At 39.7% G+C, this 20,555-nt stretch overlaps 2 protein-coding genes across 4 annotated transcripts in view; one reads left to right on the top strand and one right to left on the bottom strand.

The window, feature by feature from the left end:
• Window positions 1–5,994, top strand: part of LOC307025473 (uncharacterized protein) — a 12,228-nt gene extending 6,234 nt beyond the window's left edge. For both annotated transcript variants that reach the window (XM_079660174.1, XM_079660173.1), the window contains one exon: window positions 4,515–5,994. In XM_079660174.1, the coding sequence (XP_079516300.1) occupies window positions 4,515–4,532 (18 nt within the window). In that variant the 3' untranslated portion in view covers window positions 4,533–5,994. The remainder of the gene's footprint in view (window positions 1–4,514) is intronic.
• Window positions 5,995–10,505: 4,511 nt separating this feature from the next.
• Window positions 10,506–19,712, bottom strand: LOC307025472 (uncharacterized protein). 2 transcript variants are annotated; one of them, XM_079660172.1, is made up of 2 exons: window positions 19,235–19,712; window positions 10,506–13,223 (listed from the first exon to the last, which is right to left on the bottom strand). In XM_079660172.1, the coding sequence occupies exons 1-2, from the start codon at window positions 19,425–19,427 to the stop codon at window positions 11,866–11,868; spliced, it is 1,551 nt and encodes a 516-aa protein (XP_079516298.1). In that variant the 5' UTR covers window positions 19,428–19,712; the 3' UTR covers window positions 10,506–11,865. The 2 variants fall into 2 exon arrangements, 1 of the variants encoding a protein (XP_079516298.1); XR_013804173.1 differs by lacking the exon at window positions 10,506–13,223 and adding an exon at window positions 18,910–19,057.
• Between the last annotated feature and the right edge of the window lie 843 nt (window positions 19,713–20,555).

The following is a 20,555-nucleotide window of genomic DNA, read 5'->3' as shown; positions in this document are numbered from 1 at the left end:
CCCCCTCGCAAGCAGGCGGGGGAGAGAGATCTCTCGCCTGGATTGGAAAGATCGAAAATACTAAAAAGACGCATTTTGCACCCTTTTTGCATATTAGAAACGGAGTTGGCGACACTAAAACTGCAATATAATGTTTGTGTAGCAATAATACATGTACATATATTTTTTACATGTCTCCAGTACCGATAAAAAGACCGTTAACGTCGGAGCTTAGCGGTACCACGGTCTTTAATAATTCAGCCCCGGGCCCGTTTAATACCGGGGCTCTGTACCCATCGCTAGTCTCAGGGGATCTTAATATTTAAGAACCTATTAATGTGTTATACCAGATTAACGGGATTAATCTCAGCTAACTGATGATACAAACCATTTTTACCAAAACACAAGTCTCATAAGAAGCATCTAAATGACCCCTGAGCGAAAAATGCTAAAAAGAAAGATACAAACTCGCGACGTTGTCAACAAAAACGTACATCAAAACAAGTAGCGCTAGGTAGCCCACAATGCTAACATGGCTTAGCCTTCGTCTTTGTCTAGTCCAAACTGGTCTTCAATGACATTAAAATGATAAAAACGCTGCTGAAGGTTAATCCATAGGTTAATCCAATGTGTCTGTCACTTTGAAATGATTTCTGATTATCGATCAGCAATAAATCTAGTTTTCAGAGTTCAGAGCATAAGCTTTGGGCAAACTGCGTGCGCATAGCTCTCATTTCTAAATGGTAGTGTATGTGGACATTCCCTTCGATTCTATTGGCTCTAACGGTTCAGACGAGATGTGAATTATCAAATCGACCGAGGGGGGCCAGAGATATGGCAAATCCACCTAAATGACCCCAGAAGTGTTTTTGTTGTTGTTGCTAAACCTCTTTAAAAAGGTCAAATGTCACTTGTTTTGTATCGATCTTGATACAGGGTACTTATTATAAGTTACAGTTTGGATTCCTCAAGCTTTTAGTCTACTATCCCATCATTCAAGGGTGGTTTTCACTATAAGTAATGGTTTATTTTTGGACGAACACTATAACTATAAACTATAAATTTGTTTTACTATGTTCAATCTGAATTTACTTAAAATAAAATAAATCTATATTGATTCTGACTTTTCTACATCAAACTCACAGGTTTATCATTGCTTTGAGAAAAAAGATTATTAATTTGCCCCTTTTTAGAAGGGAAGTTATTGTCATTCGTTCTGGGAATGTCATTTTCGAGCCTGAGACCTGAAAAACAGGCTTGGGTTTAACAGGTTTAAGTATTTCCACTTTTGCTTCTTTATGATTCTGCTCCTCTACAGTTCAGAGGTAAATGACGTACCTTTACTACATGTATTTAATACCTTTAGTTACTTTACAGATCTGGATTAATGATGTGAAATACAATTAACTCTTAAATCAGACTTTGGTTACACCTGGAGTAAATTCACAAGCTACCCTGCAGTATACTACTTTTACTTAAGTATTTCTGAGTGCTTCTCCCACCTTACACGTAATTGGGGCAGCAGAACTCTGAGTTAAGGAAGTTGAAAACTGCATTTCTCCATATGAATATGATGCCTTTTTGTCAACTGATGGACAGATTGCTCGTGTTTCCGCGAAAATACTTATGGCAAGCATTGAACACATCAAGCTCTGTAGATTAGATGGTCACTTTTGAACGCTATGTTCTCCACCGGGGGATCTCTGTGTGCATGGTGCTGCAGCGAGTCTGTGAGCAGATGCCCCGCCCCCCACAGACAGAGAGAGAGAGAGAGAGAGAAAGAGAGATCTCTGCACCGAAAACGTTAATGTCAAGGGAGATACAGTAGGGCAAAAAAGTATTTAGTCAGCCACCAATTGTGCAAGTTCTCCCACTTAAAAAGATGAGAAGCCTGTAATTTTCATCCTAGGTACACTTCAACTATGAGAGACAGAATGGGGGGAAAGAATCCAGGAAATCACATTGTAGGATTTTTAATGAATTAATTGGTGAATTCCTCTGTAAAATAAGTATTTGGTCACCTACAAACAAACAAGATTTCTGGCTCTCACAGACCTGTAACTTCTTCTTTGAAAGCCTCCTCTGTCCTCCACTTGTTAACTGTATTAATGGCACCTGTTTGAACTCGTTATCAGTATAAAAGACACCTGTCCACAACCTCAAACAGTCACACTCCAAACTCCACTATGGCCAAGACCGAAGAGCTGTCAAAGGACACCAGAAACAAAATTGTAGACCTACACCAGGCTGGGAAGACTGAGTCTGCAATAGGTAAGCAGCTTGGTGTGAAGAAATCAACTGTGGGAGCAATTATTAGAAAATGGTAGACATACAAGACCACTGATAATCTCCCTCGATCTGGGGCTCCACGCAAGATCTCACCCCGTGGGGTCAAAATGATCACAAGAACAGTGAGCAAAGATCCCAGAACCACACGGGGGGACCTAGTCAATGACCTGCAGAGAGCTGGGACCAAAGTAACAAAGGCTACCATCAGTAACACACTACGCCGCCAGGGACTCAAATCCTGCAGTGCCAGACGTGTCCCCCTGCTTAAGCCAGTAAATGTCCAGGCCCGTCTGAAGTTTGCTAGAGAGCATTTAGATGATCCAGAAGAGGATTGGGAGAATGTCATATGGTCAGATTAATCCAAAATATAACTTTTTGGTAAAAACTCAACTGGACGTGTTTCGAGGAGAAAGAATGCTGAGTTGCATCCAAAGAACACCATACCTACTGTGAAACATGGGGGTGGAAACATCATGCTTTGGGGCTGTTTTTCTGCAAAGGGACCAGGACGACTGATCCGCGTAAAGGAAGGAAAGAATGAATGGGGCCATGTATCGTGAGATTTTGAGTGACAACCTCCTTCCATCAGCAAGGGCATTGAAGATGAAACGTGGCTGGGTCTTTCAGCATGACAATGATCCCAAACACACCGCCCGGGCAACGAAGAAGTGGCTTCGTAAGAAGCATCTCAAGGTCCTGGAGTGGCCTAGCCAGTCTCCAGATCTCAACCCCATAGAAAATATTTGGAGGGAGTTGAAAGTCCGTGTTACCCAGCGACAGCCCCAAAACATCACTGCTCTAGAGGAGATCTGCATGGAGGAATGGGCCAAAATACCAGCAACAGTGTGTGAAAACCTTGTGAAGACTTACAGAAACCGTTTGACCTCTGTCATTGCCAACAAAGGCTATATAACAAAGTATTGAGATGAACTTTTTTATTATTGACCAAATTTTCCACCATAATTTACAAATAAATTCTTTAAAAGTCAGACAATGCGATTTCCTGGATTCTTTCCCCCCATTTTGTCTCTCATAGTTGAAGTGTACCTAGGATGAAAATTACAGGCCTCATATTTTTAAGTGGGAGAACTAGCACAATTGGTAGCTGACTTAATACTTTTTTGCCCCACCGTATATGCCTCATTATACTTTGTTGATTTTGGCATTATAGCTGAAAGACTTGTCGTGGGCTCGTCCACTTTACTATTAACTGCCGGTTGTGTTAAACATTTGTCAATTTTATTGATTTTACGAGCAAGCAATGTTTGTTTACAACTTCTTCCCAAGCTTCATGCGCCCCCCCTGCAATAGCGCTGGGCCCCCCAGGTTGGGAACCACTGGTCTAGCTGAATCCCCTCTCGGAGCTGTGTGTCTGTGTGTTCAGCAGGATGTCTGCAGGAGTCACTTAGAGTAAAGTTGTTGTATATAATGGCACTGTTCTAGCGGTTAACACTTAAGAAAGAACATGTCAAGCTATGTGCTGTATCAAAAACAATGCGGGGAGAGTTTTGGGAGTAATATGCTCTGTGTTTACATGAGCAAGCATGCTAACACTCAGAGCTAACGCTGAAGGCTACAGGAGAAAATATGTGTAACGTAATTTCCTTGCGGTCCTGCGAGAGAGAAAGGTTTGAGCTCCATACTGTTTCAGAAATAATGCTTGAAGTGGTTTGGAACATAATATGGCATTTAATCACAGCAGCGTTTAGCTGAGTTTCTCCCGGTAGAAAACTCTCTTAGTAGGGGAAAGCTGCGTGACGCTACAAAGGGGTGTGGCTAGCAGCAGCTGTTCCATTCAAAGCTACGGTCACAGAATCAGCCTTTTTGGAACAGGGCTGGAATAGAAGGGTATGAGGCATGGTTACAATGGGTGATCTGTTTGGTATTTTAAGCAAAAAACTTCAGACATGTTTTGTATATGTATGGCCCTACAATATATTTGTAGTATTACTATTCTATAGGCGTAGTGTAAATGTGAACAATCCCAAATACAATTCATTGTTTACATTGCAGCTAGTGCTAAACCAGAAGAAAAAAAACCTTTTCATTTTTAACTGGAAGAGGAAAGGGGCTGGGCTACACAAGTTGAATTGAGCCAACAAAAATACACAATAGGTGGGACTAAGAAAGATAATATTAAAGTATAAAAACAAAGGCTGCAAAATGTCTCCAATTTTAATGGTGATTAGATTTTTAAATGCTAACACTTAACAGTTTTTTCTGACTGTGTGTCCTGTGTCCTGCAGACGTCCAGCAGCTGGTGATGGTTAAAGAAGAGGTTCTCCCTGACAAGCAGGAGTGGAGCACCAGTCTGGAACAGGAGGACCCAGCGCCCCCCCCACACATTAAGCAGGAACAGGAGGAATTCAGGATCAGTCAGGAGGGAGAGCAGCTTCAGGAGCTGGAGGAGGCTGATATCACCAAGTCCACTTTCACTCCTGACCCTGTGAAGAGTGAAGATGATAAAGAGAAACCTCAGTCCTCACAGCCTCATCAAAGGCAAACTGAACACATGGAAACAGAAGCTGATGGAGACGACTGTCGAGGACCAGAAACAGCCAGGAACGTAGATCGAGAGAGCAGTTTACAACCTAAGACTAAGGACGACACTGAACCTGACAGTGCTGATTGGAAGGAGACCAGAGAACCTGCATCAGGCTCAAACTCACTGAAAAATAGATATGAATCTGTCAGTGATCCACGATGTAGTGCTGAAAAGAAACCATTCAGCTGCTCAGTCTGTAAGAAAGCTTTTTCACTGAGTGGATGTTTAAAGGAACACATGAGAATCCACACAGGAGAGAAACCACACAGCTGCTCAGTTTGTACCAAATCTTTTGCAATGAGTGAAAGGTTAAAAAAACACATGAGAATCCACACAGGACAGAAACCATACATATGCTCAGTCTGTAAGAAAGCTTTTTCACAGAGTAAAAGTTTAAAGGGACACGCCAGAATCCACACAGCAGAGAAACCATACAGCTGCTCAGTCTGTAAGAAAGCTTTTTCACTGAGTGTAAGTTTAGCTAGTCATGTCAATAGACATTGTTGCATAACATTCATATAAGGCTTAAATTAACTCCATCTTTATCAACATAAGTGGACAATATGTTCAATGTTTTTGTGATACTGATTTTCTGATTTATACATTCACCGCTGACTGTTGATGAACCATTTTATTGTATTGAGGGCTCCAAGTCTCCATATAGAGGTATAGGATGATTTGATGTATTGTTCTTTATTTCTAAATGTTTTGTATCATTGCTATCCTAATAATGAACCCTGTTTTACTTAAATGCACCTGTTATCTGATTGTTTTTGCTTCTGTAACTGTAAGGGAACACATTTGCCTATTTTGTATCCTGATGACCTAATGCCGTTACATGTAATACGTTACTCCCTAAGCCTGATTTCACCCACTTGCAACCGATTCGCTAATAATCACAAATGTTCATTTCTTTGACCCCTTGACTCGACAACTTTCTTGTTTAATAATCGTTACATCTCCTCAGGACCAAGTTCCTGTGTCCTGCCTTTCATCTGCTGATCACCCACTGCTCATTTAAGGTGGACTGACCTTTACAATGGACCAGCTAGTCTTAGTGTATTAATGCAAACGTTTTCTAAAGTGATGCTAGACCAAAAACGTGCTGTTGTGTGCTCTCTGCAGGACGGTGCCATGTCCAATATTTTTATGTTTTGTTTGATTAAATCTACTGAAATGAGTATTCAATGACTAAATTATTCTTAATTGCTGTCATTAAATCATTGGTTTGCATTGCAATATTAGAACGCATAAAACCCAACTTTATTTCTTCTAAGTTCCAGGTGTTCATTGTTTAGAGGTCCGCTCTGTTTCATCCAAGCTTCCACTTTGTGATCCGATAATGCTGAAAGTATCTGTTGTATGCTTTACCTGCTCCAGTAAAAAAATTGTAATTCACTGGACAGAGACAAGAGAGAGTGGATGGATCCAGAAAAGAACCAGAAGATAGTCCGTATAGAGACTTCAGGTTCTGAAAATGATCAGGGATCTCAACATGTATCCTTTTATTCCAATTTAAAAACCTTGCATTTTTGCTGCCAATTATTGAGATTGTTTCACAGCTTTTATCTTAAAATATTTAGACTTTTTTCTTTACATATATATTACATAGGGTGAACATCACGATCCACTCTGCTGTCTTCTGCCCAAACCTGCTCCAAATTCATGCAAACATCTCGCTTTATCCATACTCCTGCAGTTGTATTGTTCTGGATTCATAGTGAGGTGTATTCAATGTTTTGCACTGTTATTATGTAATTAATATAAAGTGAAATACAGATTAAAAAAAATCAGAAAAGAAAAGAGACTCACTTAAGGAAAAAGTTTCTGAACCAGTGAGAGTTCTTCATTTGCACATGAACATGATACAATAATTAAAGTTGTGACCAGATGGTGTCGCCCTCTTCACACATTTAACGCTTTGCCTTTTATTTATTTATTTCGCCTTTTATACCAGACTGCAAGTCTGACATCTATTAATGAGACGACTGGAAGTTACCCTGTATGGGATTAGTTTTGTATCATAAAGATAAAGCAACACTTTCTCAGAATAAAGCAAAACTATGAGTTTAAAAGAAAAAAAAAACAAGTCAAGCAAAATAAAATACATTTCAAAAATAAAACTATAAGTTGCAAACAAATCATTTGTGTAATCATGTAAACTATAAATATGTTTTCTTTGTTTTAACATAGGTCTTTGTTTGCAGTTCTTGTTTCTTCTTTCTCAATGATCAGACTTTTGCTCTCGCTGCAGCTTTCTCTTTTGCGCTCCCTCATTTTTTGTTTGAGATTCTGACACAAACCTCCCAGGTGGGCAGGACTTTCAGGGGTGTGTCCCCATTGGCTACTCAGTTTTTGAGTGACAGCCAAGTCCTCCAGCGATTGTGCAGGCAGCTGCGGTGCGGTGGCTGGCTGAGCGTCGATAGAACACCCACAGAAGAACCATCACTTCAATTATTATTATACTACAAGTGAAAATATATGTAAGTATTGATCATTTGTGTTGTTTGTGCTGTACTATACGGTCTGTTTCTTTATTGTGGTAAGTGAGAAGTAAAGCTGTGCTATAAAAGTTAGCTTTCACTACCTTTAGATCCATAACAATGCAAGCTAACATAATTCAGAAACATTCGACAGCTGAAGCAGTACATAGCATCATTCTGTGGAGAATATTCCAACCAGGGGTTTTCATCATACCAGTGGCCCTGAAAAAGACAGCCCATCTTGATTTTTTGGGAACTGGACCAGAGGACGACAGGGTCTGATTGAATTTGAAAATTTGACGAAGGCCTCATTGTACTTGATATTGTTCTTCTGAACATGGGCTGGATCGGTGGGTTTTAGTAGCTGTAGCAAAAAAACTAAAATGTTGAAGGTCCTTTGGACTCTGATGTTACTGCCTCATTCTCCATCTCTTCCCTCTCAATCTCCATATCCTAACCTTCCCTGTTAATTAATGTCAATAAAGAATCTGAATATTCCTGACAGCATTATACTGAGGCAAGTTTTGAAAGAATGAAGAACAGTCATCTTTCAGTATCATTTATTCTGTCCTCCTTCCACTGCTGCTGTGGGTCGCAGGTACCGCTACCCGAACAAGGGGGGGGGGTTTGCTTTGTCTCAGTCAGCAAGTGAATTCACAAGAATACGCAACGTTTTAATATACGTGGCAAACTGAGCTAAACAGTTCATACTGACAGCTTTTGTCTTAGCTGGTATACCAAATGTGGGTTACGTTTAATATTGGGTTTCCATACCATCCCTAAATTAAATCATTTCTTATTAATTGTTTATTGCTATTTTTTTATCACGCATGTTCATATTGCGATGACAACGAAAATATGATTTCTCGGTCAGCACTAATAGCAACAGCTCTTTCCAACCTCTTTGAGTGATCTGTTTGTGCTCTATTCCAGCAGAACCAACTCACACCTTCCCTCATGTGTCTGACTCTCTTATGACTATATTGCATTATTCATGGTTATTTAATGAAACATGTCCTGATTGTGCTCTTATGTTGCTGTCGTTTCAGGACACTGATGATGAGGACTCATTCTGCGACATTGAAATTGGGCTCCTCCTGGTTGAGCATGAAGGTACTGGTCCCTCATCTTCCCTGCATCGCAGTCCAGCTTCGCTGAAGATCATCCTTGAGGGACACGTTGTGATCGACAACATCCAAGACCTGCCAAAAGCGATGTTCATTCTGTTTGGTCTTACATACGCACTGCATCTCAACTACCCCAAGACTATGATGCTCACATTCCAGTTCATCCAAAAGGTTCTTCTCACGTTGGGCCAAGATGAACTAAAGCCAAGGTTGCAAACATTGAAAAACCAGCTTACAATGTAAAGAAATGCACTGACACATGTTACTGCTGTTCAGATGCTACCAGTGACATCATAATGTTCAGCACTGTTCGTTGACCTTTCACCAGAGCCGGCCCGACCCATTAAGCGAAATAAGCGGCCGCTTAGGGACCCGCAGCCACTAAGGGGCCCCCTAGCAAAACATTTTTTTATTTTTTATTTAAAAAATAAATAAATCTCAGTACACCGTCGCCGTGATAAGTATGTTTAATTAATTTTGTTAATATACCTAGATTGCCTACTCTCAAAGTCATGTATTATATTATTGAGTCAATAATAAAATACATTAACCGTGCTTTACCTGAACCTCATCATGACACAAGAGAGGACGGCAGGATTGTAATTTCCCGTGTTCAGTGAATGCAACAGAGGCAAGACACCAGACCAACCAGAGAGTTGAATGGAAATAAACATTGTCTTATTGGCTCACAGGTACCTATCCTGTAAGCTGTGACAATGTTTAAAATAAACTGTCAGTCGGACTCAGAGTCTTTGAAGATGGACATAAGAAAACATTTTCTTAAAAAATACGACAATTCTCAAGTGGTGGCTCACACAACAACCCCAGAGCCGCCACTTGAGCCAGGTAAACAAGGTATGTCAATGTCAGTAAACTTCCAAGTTATGCGAACATGTAAGCAAAGCATAAATTACAGCTACGTTGATGTTACTTTGAATCGCGGGGGTAAGCTAAACCGTTAGCAAGTAGCTATAGCTAGCCAGATATATTAAATAAACACTTTTTCATATAATCTAAATGTAATATTTTTTAGCATTACCTGGTGATTTCAAAGAAAGCTCTCTGGGAAATGTGGACTTACTGTTCGACATGAAGCTAGAAGCTACCTTACAGTATACAGTTGATCCGGAGTCCTGTCAGTTAAAGTGTTTCACAGTTAGCTTAGCTAAGCATCAACCTAGCACTGAAATATATGGATGTTATGTGACAGTATTTCTGAGAAAAAGTCAGCTGAAATGGTGGCATAGTTGCCACTGCTTTACATGTCAACAGCATGTTTGAACGTATTTGCAGCACTAAATGTGGCTGTTTGGCCACTGATGTTGCCATAACAAAACCTGAATTTAAATGTGCAACCTCTTTTTGTGACAGATTTTTGCAAGAAATTATAATTCTTCTGAATGATATTCCTATTGACAGCTAGTTTCTATGTGAACATTATGAGATGGACAGCCAGAGAGAATAAATGAAAAACAGTTATGAAATACTATATGACAAAACAAGAATACAGTTTAAGTGATTTGTAAAATATCCATAAAGAAAAATCTGTTTACAGTTCTGTTTCATATTGGTGTTGAGAGATGTATCCATAGATCTCTTAATTTGTCTCTCAAAGTACACAGATTGATGCTTTCAACTTCAATATTTAAAAAAAAATCTTCCCAGGGGAGCATGCCCCCGGACCCCACTAGAGCAGGTGAGGACCCCCTAGAGGAGGTTAGGTCCACAGTGTTTACATGCTTATTTATACAATATGTGTGCTTATGCTAACATTATAAGACAAAAGTTGGTTCCGTGTTGTGTGTAGTGAGAACGCGCTAGAGTGAGGGGGGCCCCCAAGCCAAAGCTTGCTTAGGGCCCCCAAAAGTTTAGGGCCGGCCCTGCCTTTCACTGTCAGGTGTGTGATTTTTCACACACATATTGATAAATGTTGTGGGTTCTAATTCCTGTCTTTACTTGTCTTCTGGTTGACAAGGTTATTTTTTTCAATAAAAACATTGGAATATTTAAATGTATTGTTTCATGTTTTCCCTTCCATACAATTCTGTTAAAACAATGTATAAATACAATCCCCATTCAAAATGGTACAATACATTTTATTAAAAGAGATTTGTTATATTAACACATGATATTAAGCATTGATACATAATGTTATTTATTATATTTAACTTAAACAAGTTATTTCATACAACTAAGACATCATTTATGTGAACTAATGATTTTGAGATAAGACTACAAATTTAAACTAAGATAAGTCTACTTAAAGTTCTACGTGTATATACATCTTAACCTGTTAAGTTTCTTGCTTGTGTAAAAACTTAACCTGTTAAATTTCTTGCTTGTGTAAAAACTTAAGTGGTTTAAGGCAACGGGTTTGCACGCAAATTTCTAGTAAAGTCAACTAAGCCAGGCTAAGAGTGTATATACTGCTTCAGCTGTCGCATGTTTCTGAATGACGATAAGTATAAGAGTAGATCTACATGGAAGTGTAAACATGTGGAGGCAGTCCACCTGGAATGGGTTGGAGTCGTTGTTGAACTCCACCGGGCAGACGAAGTAATGCAAGCCGGACATCACGTAGGAGAACAAGCTACAAACACTTATTTTTTAATAAGGTATCAGTTTCTTTCTTGTTAATTTACAACTTTATGAGTTATTTCCCAGACTAATACACCCTTCCGCTGGCTTTTAACCGAGATAGGCCCTCAAACCCTGTAATATCCTTCTGTATTCTAGCATAGAACCTGGATTATGGCCAAAGATCACAGGAGTGATGTGTCTTGTACGCCGAGTAGATCTTATCCGCTTCACAAATGTTGTCTTATATGATTACTTTCCCTTTGATTTAACAGGTACTGATTTTTCTGCTTGAACATTTCAGGCTGTGAAAGACTTGAGCTGTGTTTATAAGGGTTTAAATATGCAGGGTAACTTCAAGTCGTCTCATTAATAAATGTCAGAGTTTCAGTGTGGTATAAAAGGCGAAATAAACAAATACAATGCAAAGTGTTAAATGTGTGGGTGAAATCAGGCATAGGGAGTAACGTATTACATGTAACCGCATTAGGTCATCAGGATACAAAATAGGCAGATGTGTTCCCTTACAGTTACAGAAGCAAAAACAATCAGATAACAGGTACATTTATGTAAAACAGGGTTCATTATTAGAATAGCAATGATACAAAACATTTAGAAATAAAGAACAATACATCAAATCATCCTATACCTCTATATGGAGACTTTGAGCCCTCAATCCACAATAAAGTGGTTCATCATCAGTCAGTGGTTAACATATACATCAGAAAATCAGTATGACAAAAACATTAAACATATTGTCTACTTATGTTGATAAAGATGGAGTTCATTTAAGTCTTATATGAATGTTGTGCAACAATGTTAATCCAGTCAGGCAGATTTTCTCATGTGTGAACTGCCATAAGACTTATTCATTGTCCTCTCCATCAGCTTCTGTTTCCATGTGTTCAGCTGAGCTGCTGATTGGAGGCTCTGCCTCTCCGTTATCTTCAGTTTGAATTTCATTAAACTTTGAGAACTGACGACCAGCACACTTGTGTCTTTTGATACCATTACGCCATTTAAATCTTTTGTCACAAACATTGCATTTGTATATTTCCTCTCCTCTGTGGACTCTCATGTGTTCCTTTAAACTTGAACTCCGTGAATAAGCTTTCTTACAGACTGAGCAGCTGTGTGATTTCTCTCCTGTGTGGATTTTCATGTGTTCCTTTAAATGTCCACTCTGTGAAAAAGCTTTCTTACAGACTGAGCAGCTGTGTGGTTTCTCTCCTGTGTGGATTTTCATGTGTTCCTTTAAATTTTCACTCCGTGAAAAAGCTGTCGTACAGACTGAGCATATGTATGGTTTCTCTCCTGTGTGGACTCTCATGTGTCTCTTTAAATCTATATTCTGTGAAAAAGCTTTCTTACAGACAGAGCAGCTGTGTGGTTTCTCTCCTGTGTGGATTTTCATGTGTTCCTTTAAATTTCCACTCCATGAAAAAGCTTTCTTACAGACTGAACAGCTGTGTGCTTTCTCTCCTGTGTGGATTCTCATGTGTTCCTTTAAATTTCCACTCAGGGAAAAAGCTTTCTTACAGACTGAGCAGCTGTGTGGTTTCTCTCCTGTGTGGACTCTCATGTGTCTCTTAGCATCTATATTCTGTGAAAAAGCTTTCTTACAGACTGAGCAGCTGTGTGCTTTCTCTCCTGTGTGGATTCTCATGTGTCTCTTTAAACTTCCACTCAGTGAAAAAGCTTTCTTACAGACTGAGCAGCTGTGTGTTTTCTTTTCAGCACTATGTCGTGGATCATTGACAGATTCATGTCTATTTTTCAGTGAGTTTGAGCCTGATGCAGGTTCTCTGGTCTCCTTCCAATCAGCACTGTCTTCAGTGTCAGGTTCAGAAGAGTCTCCAGTGTCGTCCTCAGTCTTTGGTTGTGAACTGATCTCTGGATCTGAGTTCCTGGCTAGTTCTGGTCCTCGACAGTCATCTTCATCAGCTTCTGTTTCCATGTGTTCAGTTTGTCTTTGATGAGGCTGTGAAGACTGAGGTTTCTCTTTATCATCTTCACTCTTCACAGGGTCAGGAGTGAAAGTGGACTTGGTGATATCAGCCTCCTCCAGCTCCTGAAGCTGCTCTCCCTCCTGACTGATCCTGAGTTCCCCCTGTTCCTGCTTAATGTATGGGGGGGGCTCTGGGTCCTCCTGGTCCAGACTGGTGCTCCACTCCTGCTGGTCAGGGAGAACCTCTTCTTTAACCACCACCAGCTGCTGGACGTCTGCAAGAAACAGGAAACAGTCAGAAAAAACTGTGAAGTGTTAGCATTTAAAAATCTAATCACCATTAAAATGGGAGACACTTTGCAGCCCTAATAATGCCTTTATTTGTATACTATTATCTTTCTTAGTCCCACCTATTGTGTATTTTCATTGGCACAATTCACCTTATGTAGCCCAGCCCATTTCCACTTCCAGTTAAAATTAAAAAAGGTTTTTTTCCTTCTGGTTTAGCACTAGCTGCAATGTAAACAATGAATCATATTTGGGATCGTTCACAGCTACACTACGCCTATAGAATGGTAATACTAAAAATATATTGTAGGGCCATACCTATATAAAACATGACTGAAGTTTTTTGCTTAAAATACCAAACCGATCAACCATTGTAGCCATGCCTCATACCCCTCTATTCCAGCCTGGTTCCAAAAAGGCTGATTCTGTGACCGTAGCTTTAAAAATGGAATAGCTACTGCTAGCCCATCCCTTTGTAGCGTCACCCAGCTTTCCCCTGCTAAGAGAGTTTTCTACCAGGAGAAACTCAGCTAAACGCTGCCGTGATTAAATGCCATATTATGTTCCAAACCACTTCAAGCATTATTTCTGAAACAGTACACTGTAAAAAAGGATTTGATCATTAAGTTATTGTAACTTTTTCCTTTAAGTTACTTTCACTTAATATATCAATATATGCAATTTCTACTTATTTCATAAATTGTTATTATTTCCACTCAGCTTTGTAAGCCAGCTCAATGACCTGTAAATTCTATTAAGTCAATTTCACTGAACAGTGCGAGTTGTGATTTGTATTGTTCTACAACTTTCCATGGCCTGATAACATGGCAGTAGCCATAAATACCTTGGTATCTGGCTTGATGGTTGTCTCTTTTAAACTTCAGGTCAATAATCTGATTAAAAAGCTGAGGTTGAGGCTAAGTTTATTTTTCAGAAACAAGTCCTGTTTCTCACTTGAGGCAAGGAAAAGGCTAGTCACTGTGACCTTTTTACCTGTGCTATGGTGATCTGGTTTATATGAATGCACCTGCCCATTACCTGAACAAGTTAGATGCTGCTTATCACAGTGCACTGAGATTTGTTACAAATTGTAAAGCACTTACTCATCACTGTACCCTGTATGCCAGGGCAGGTTTGCCATCACTTAATGTACGGAGGCTCAGTTATTGGTACATGTTCATATATAAAGCTATGTTGGGTAAACTCCCGTCTTATATCTGCTCTCCGATCACACAGAGAGTTGCAGGTAGCCATTGCCTGAGATCTCATGATGTGGTTACATGTGCCAAGTGCTAGGACTGACTTGGGGACGAAAGCTTTTATGAGTGCAGCTCCTCTTGCTTGGAACAGTCTGCAAAAACAATGGAAACTGAGCAATTTGGTTCCACTGCCTGTTTTTAAAGCTTGGATAGATGCGATGCAATCTGATACTGTTGGTACCTGTAAATGTTGATAGGTATGTAAATTGTAACTGTGTTGTATGATGTCCTTTTTTCTTTCTGTTGTTTTCAGTTTTTATGTCTTCATGTGTAACCTACTGCTGCAGGTCTCCCTTGAAAAAGAGATCGGTGATCTCTAATGGGATTCACCTGGTTAAATAAAGGTTTGAAATGAAATGAGTAGCGGTGACATATTCTTGCGCGGTGAAAATAGTCCCGGTCTTGTAGTTGTTTTCATTGAATGAAGGCATTTAACAGGGACATGTTTTTTTTATTTTTACGATGTACAAGTGAACCACCTTGTTTTGATTCTTCATTATCAAAAGAAGAACTTTAGCCTGACAGATTGATGATGACTACAAAAAGCAAAGCGGCGGATTAATACGTTTTTTTAAAGTTATGTGACAGTAAACATGACCTACCGCACTGCGCAGATATTTCCGGCTGATGAACCACTGACGGACAGGCAAAGTGAGGCGAGTGGTTGCATATTTAACGGTTTCAGGCAAGACGAAAAGTAGCTAAATGGAGTTAAATCAACACCTAACTGGTGTTTCAATATTTATAAAGAGATTTTATTTCAGGGCTGTGTGAACGAAAATGTAATTTGACCAAGCTAACATTACAGGATTATGTTTCACAAAACGTTTATAAAATAAATAAGCCTCAAGCATTCACACTCTTATTTATAGGGATGCACCGAATATTCGGCCACCGAAAATTATCGGCCGAAAATGGTTAAAAAAGTCCTTTCGGCCGAAAGGGTTTTAGCACCGAAAAAATATCACCGAAGGTATGACCGAATGTCAGAGAACAGGGTTGATCATCCTCCGCATATTTGTCCGGGTGTTTTGATTTCAAGTGGTGGAGTAATCCCGAAGTGGTGAAAAGTCTTTACAGTTACACCCCCTCGAGAAATGTCAGCTGAACACGTTTTACAAATCGCAATCCGCACGTCTTTCTCTGATATTTTGAAATATCTCCAAGCGGCAGACATGTTGGCTGTGAGCCAGCCGCGAGCATGGTCGCGTGCCGTGTTTGTCGCCGCGTTTTGATTACGTCATCACAACAAAACGTTAGGTTACCAAACTTATAGGTGCATTTGTTGTTGTTGAAGGCCTGGCTGTTACAGTCTTTATTTACACTATTTTGTTGTAGGCCTACTGGCCTAGATGTTTATGCAATTTTAAAGCATCTTGGCTTTGTTCTGAATGCACTTTGTTGTAGTTATCCTACAGAGAAAAGAAAATGCACTTGACTTGGAATTAATGTACTGTATGCATTCAAAAGTGCTGAATAAATGTTTTATGGACCCATAATAGTGATTATTATTTGAGTTGAGTTGAGTTGAGTTAAGTTAAGTTAAGTTAAGTTAAGCCATAATCATGTCTTTTTCCATAATCAGGTAGCTGAACAACATTGGTAAAAAAATGTATACATTATATATATATTTTTATTAATCATTTTCGGCCTTTCGGCATTCGGTTTTCGGCCAACTGTTTCCTCTTTTCGGTATCGGTTTCGGCCAAGAATTTCCCATTCGGTGCACCCCTACTTATTTATAACGTTTGTGATTTTTTAAAGTTTTGAATGGTCACTGCCTCTGTTTGTAGCTTGATTTAGAGAGGTTGTGTTTGTTCGTTCCAGTAATCAGCTGTGTCCCGGCTATCGGTTCGGCTAAATATTGAAGCTAAATTGGCACGTTTCGGAGAGGTTGTGTGTGTTCGTGCCAGTAATTAGCCGTGTCCTGGCTCTCTGAATTGTAGCTTGTTAGCCCCTGTTCTGAAAGCTGGGCCATGGCTGTGAAGTGGAACTTTCAACGTTTTTCTGGTTCAGCATGCGCTAAACCTGCCCAGATACAGAGGGGGTGCCTCGCGCCATTCTTTCCATTGAGCGATTAAAATGCTAATTGGGTTCAGAAATAGCATTTATATTGTGTATGAGTGCTATTTTTCACTCTTGAAATGGGAGGGACAAATTTGTATTTCTGCTGTTTTAGAAAATATTTTATAGAAAAGAAAGGAATACATTTAGTTTATTTCATCGAAATACGGTGCCCATAAACCACATGTCCCACAATGCATCTAGTTCTAGACCTGCGCATTGAAGCGTCTTAATATCAACCGTTTCTAGCAGCGGGAACAGTCCTTCCTGTAACTGTTGTACTTGTTTTCATCTTATTCTTTGTCATGTTCTCAGTTCCTATGACTTTATTAACCTGTTAAGCCCCGAGCCTGTTTCGAAAATGACATTCCAAGAAAAAATGACTATACCTTCACTTCTAACAAGGGGTCAATTAATAATCTTTTTTCTCAAAGCAATGATAAACCTGTGAGTTGGATGTAGAAAAGTCAGAATCAATATAACGGAAATGTACCGGAAATGTTCCGCCCCTTTGCAACCTTAATCACAACGCGGTTGTGAAAGTGTATCTGGCATTCTACAGGTGATGTTAGCATAGCAACCGAAGCTAATCAGACTATCTTGACTACTTGTTGCTATCATATTGTGGCATAAGCCGTTTTCTAAACGCATGTTTTACCGGCGTAGTTTTCGTTATGATTTTACTTGTGATGGCCACATGTAGCCCATGTATTGATTCTATCCGATAGCTGCAATAATGCAAAACAGGAAAACGTCTGCCTCTTCACAATGGTCAATAACAGTGAACGGATGGTCATTAAAGTAAGGTCAAATAAACAGAATCACACTAAGCCTGGTTAGTCTTGCCTGATTTTATATAAGTGTGAGGTCGTGTTCTAGTCACTTTGCTCAGCACTACTGCTTGTTACAACTTGTATTTCGCTGTACTCGGCATGAACTGTTATTCCTCAGGTTAATCTCGACCTCCTCCAATGTAAGCGTGACGTATTTGGTTCTTAGATCTTGCCGGGTTGCGAGTGGGGCTAGCTAAGAGAATAGACCAGACTCCAGCAAAGGTCAATTGTGTCTAGATTGCGCTATCTAGTGGGATCCACTGAAATGTCGGGTCACCAGCTTGGATGAACCTTGTTAAAAAGTTCCAGAAAGATGCAACCCGACCATCCTTTATAATGTGAGCGGATGTATCTACACTTATAATATACATATTATAGTATCCATTTGCTTAGAAATAGTATCGGCTACTGACTGAGGTCTGTATCAAGCTTCATTAAGACCCACCGAGATCAGATATCCTAGTTTATCAGCCTGCAAGCCCACATTATGTTGTGATAACTGTTAATTGTACATATATATTTGTGTTCCAGTGCACACATAAAGTTCCAATATGCAAATCAGGCCATGTGTGTCGTTATATTTGCCATGCAACATTATGCTATAATATAATGTTTAGCCTCACAATATAGACATTTTTAAACAATAACTTTTTAAATAGGCCCCCCATTTCCTGTTGCTATGTCTGCTAATGCAGTAGCTGATAGGATGTAAACCTGGACCAAAGCTGTTGCGCTAGAAACAGAATGCAATTAAAAAAACGTTTATATTCTAGCAATACTGGCTGTCTTTTCTGTCTTGCAACAGACTCACCAATTTTTGCTGTTGGGACTCGGGTTTGAGTCCAGCATGAACTTTTTTGTTATTTTCATGTCGATGGACACTGAATATTATGTTTGAATAGAGGATTCCTAATATTGTTTGCCGAGACCAAAGACCAATGACCCATCAGCATCACATGCAGCAATGACATTTCTGCTGCTATCTTTGCATAACGAGTTAACAGTTACATCTTATCTGGATGAGTGCTGCAGAATGCTGTTTTTATAAAAAGGGATAAAAATGTGTGTTTAGTCTTTCATATTAAACATGATCGCTGGTAGATAGCCACAGAAATCATAACACAGTTTAACCTGGGCGGATCCCATTTTTCCCTGGGCGGATGTTTACCTGAGAGGATCACAGTTTACAGTTCACAGCTGAAGACTTCTCCACGCTGCTTTCAAACTCTGAGTAAACAACGTACGCTTCACTTGGAGGCTGTCTGAAGGTGTACACAGGTCTCAGATGGACTTAGTATCACATTAGCAACGATATTCAGTGATCAACCAAGCAACAATAGCTGGTTTTAAGGATTTATTCGAGCGGATTACCACAGCTGAAGACTTCTCCACGCTGCTTTCAAACTGTGAGTAAACAACATGTGCTTCACTTGGAGGCTATCTGAAGGTGTACACAGGTGGACTTGGTATCACATTAAGAACGATATTCAGTAATAAATCTGGCAACAATAGCTGGTTTAAATGATTTATTGGAGCTCGCAATGTTTTGAACAGACATCCCCAGTCAACTCGTTTTTCTTTGTGTAGTCCCCGCTGTTCGCGTCCGGATATCTCCATCGTAACCACAACCTCACACACTGGTACTGAATGTGCATCAAAGTCTTCCTACCGAGACAAATATACCAAAAGATGTATGTAAACGAAAGAAGAAGCGATCGAAAATCACCCCAGTTGATCGGGAAACCAGTTAACGAGGGAACCAGTTAATCCGGAACACCGGCCCCGGGCCGTAGTTTGGACACCCCTGGTTTAAAGTGTTAATTAAGAGTAAAGGGAACAGACCTGCTCTGTGTATCCGAAGCTGAGGCTGTAAAACAGCGTCCAGTAGTTTCTGAAGTCTCTTGTTCTCCTGTTTTGAACGAGACAGCTCCTCCTCGTACTCTGCCATCGTTTTTTCAAACAGAGCAAATATCTCTTCACCAGCAGGAGTGAGAAGCAGCTTCTTCAACGAAAGCAGCATTTGGACTTTACTCATATTTACTAGATCACCTTTTCCTGCAAAATCCGTTAAACTCTCAATCTGACTAGTGTTGCCAACGTGTTTCCAGCTAGCATGCTAAGCTAGCTCCTATAGTCCGAGGTAAACGCTCCAGAAAAAAGAGTACACAGTCCATTCGGAGGTTTATCCAAACACACAGATGATGGATCAGTAGTGCTGGAGCTCACACACACTTTCACTAGAGAGAACCGTAGCGACGATACGCCACCTGGACCCAGTGTGACTGCCCGATCTGTGTCCCTGCCCGATTTGCATTGCGCATGTGCGAGATGGTCCGCCATATTGTACAACTGCATACGGCAACCCAAATAGGACTCTTGACACAGTGGCGTTTGGCAAAGCAGAAAAAGAAAACTCAAAAAACCCGACAATATTAATCTGAACGAGAGAGATAAGTTATTGTTATTGCAACGTGTCTTCAATATTATTTAACAACTTCTTTTACTGGGTTGAGTACATTGTCAGAATGAGTGAGAAATGGATTTATTTTTTCTCTTGTCTGATACATGCCATGATTAATCTACAGTTTACAATGACTTTTAACAAATACTGCAAATCCATCAGTTAAACTTAACAAAGCAAGTCGAAGAAGTATCAGGCCCTTTTCTTAACCCTTATGTTGTGTCCGGGTCTCCAGTCACAAACCTCCGTTTCAAGCCAGTGACAAACCTCCGTTTCAAATTAAAATGATACAATAACTACACTGAAAAAAAAGGCTGTTGGATTCACATGATTTTAATATGGACATCGGTTGCACATATTAAAACCCTGTGTACTCAAAACTATTATGTTAAAAACACACAACTATGTTTTGTCAAAGAAACATGACATTGTTATGTTAATGTCAATATTTCCTTTAATATAGGTATATTCATTTACCCTATGTTTAACCAACATGACTTTTTTATGTTCATTTTAGGCTTTTAATATGCTCAGTATATTTAACTTGTACCTGTTAAAGCAACATGATTTCTTTATTTAAGCTTCACTGTAAAAAGTCTGTTGGACTTACATAATAAAAAATATGGACATCGGTTGCACATCATTTGTAGGCCTACCTGTTAAAGCCACATTAATGTTGTGTTTAAACTACATGCTAGTTCT

Source organism: Notothenia rossii (assembly GCF_949606895.1).
Source record: "Notothenia rossii genome assembly, chromosome: 11".
Classification (NCBI taxonomy): domain Eukaryota; kingdom Metazoa; phylum Chordata; class Actinopteri; order Perciformes; family Nototheniidae; genus Notothenia; species Notothenia rossii.
Note: the sequence above shows the minus strand (reverse complement) of the source record. Positions and strands in the feature narration are given on the sequence as shown.

Excerpts from the sequence above, each read along its gene's own strand:
- LOC307025472 (XM_079660172.1), bottom strand. The coding sequence starts at position 19,427 with ATGAGTAAAGTCCAAATGCTGCTTTCGTTGAAGAAGCTGCTTCTCACT. Across the intron at positions 13,224-19,234 it reads GCTTCGGATACACAGAGCAG|ACGTCCAGCAGCTGGTGGTG; the intron begins GTCTGTTCCCTT and ends TGTTTCTTGCAG.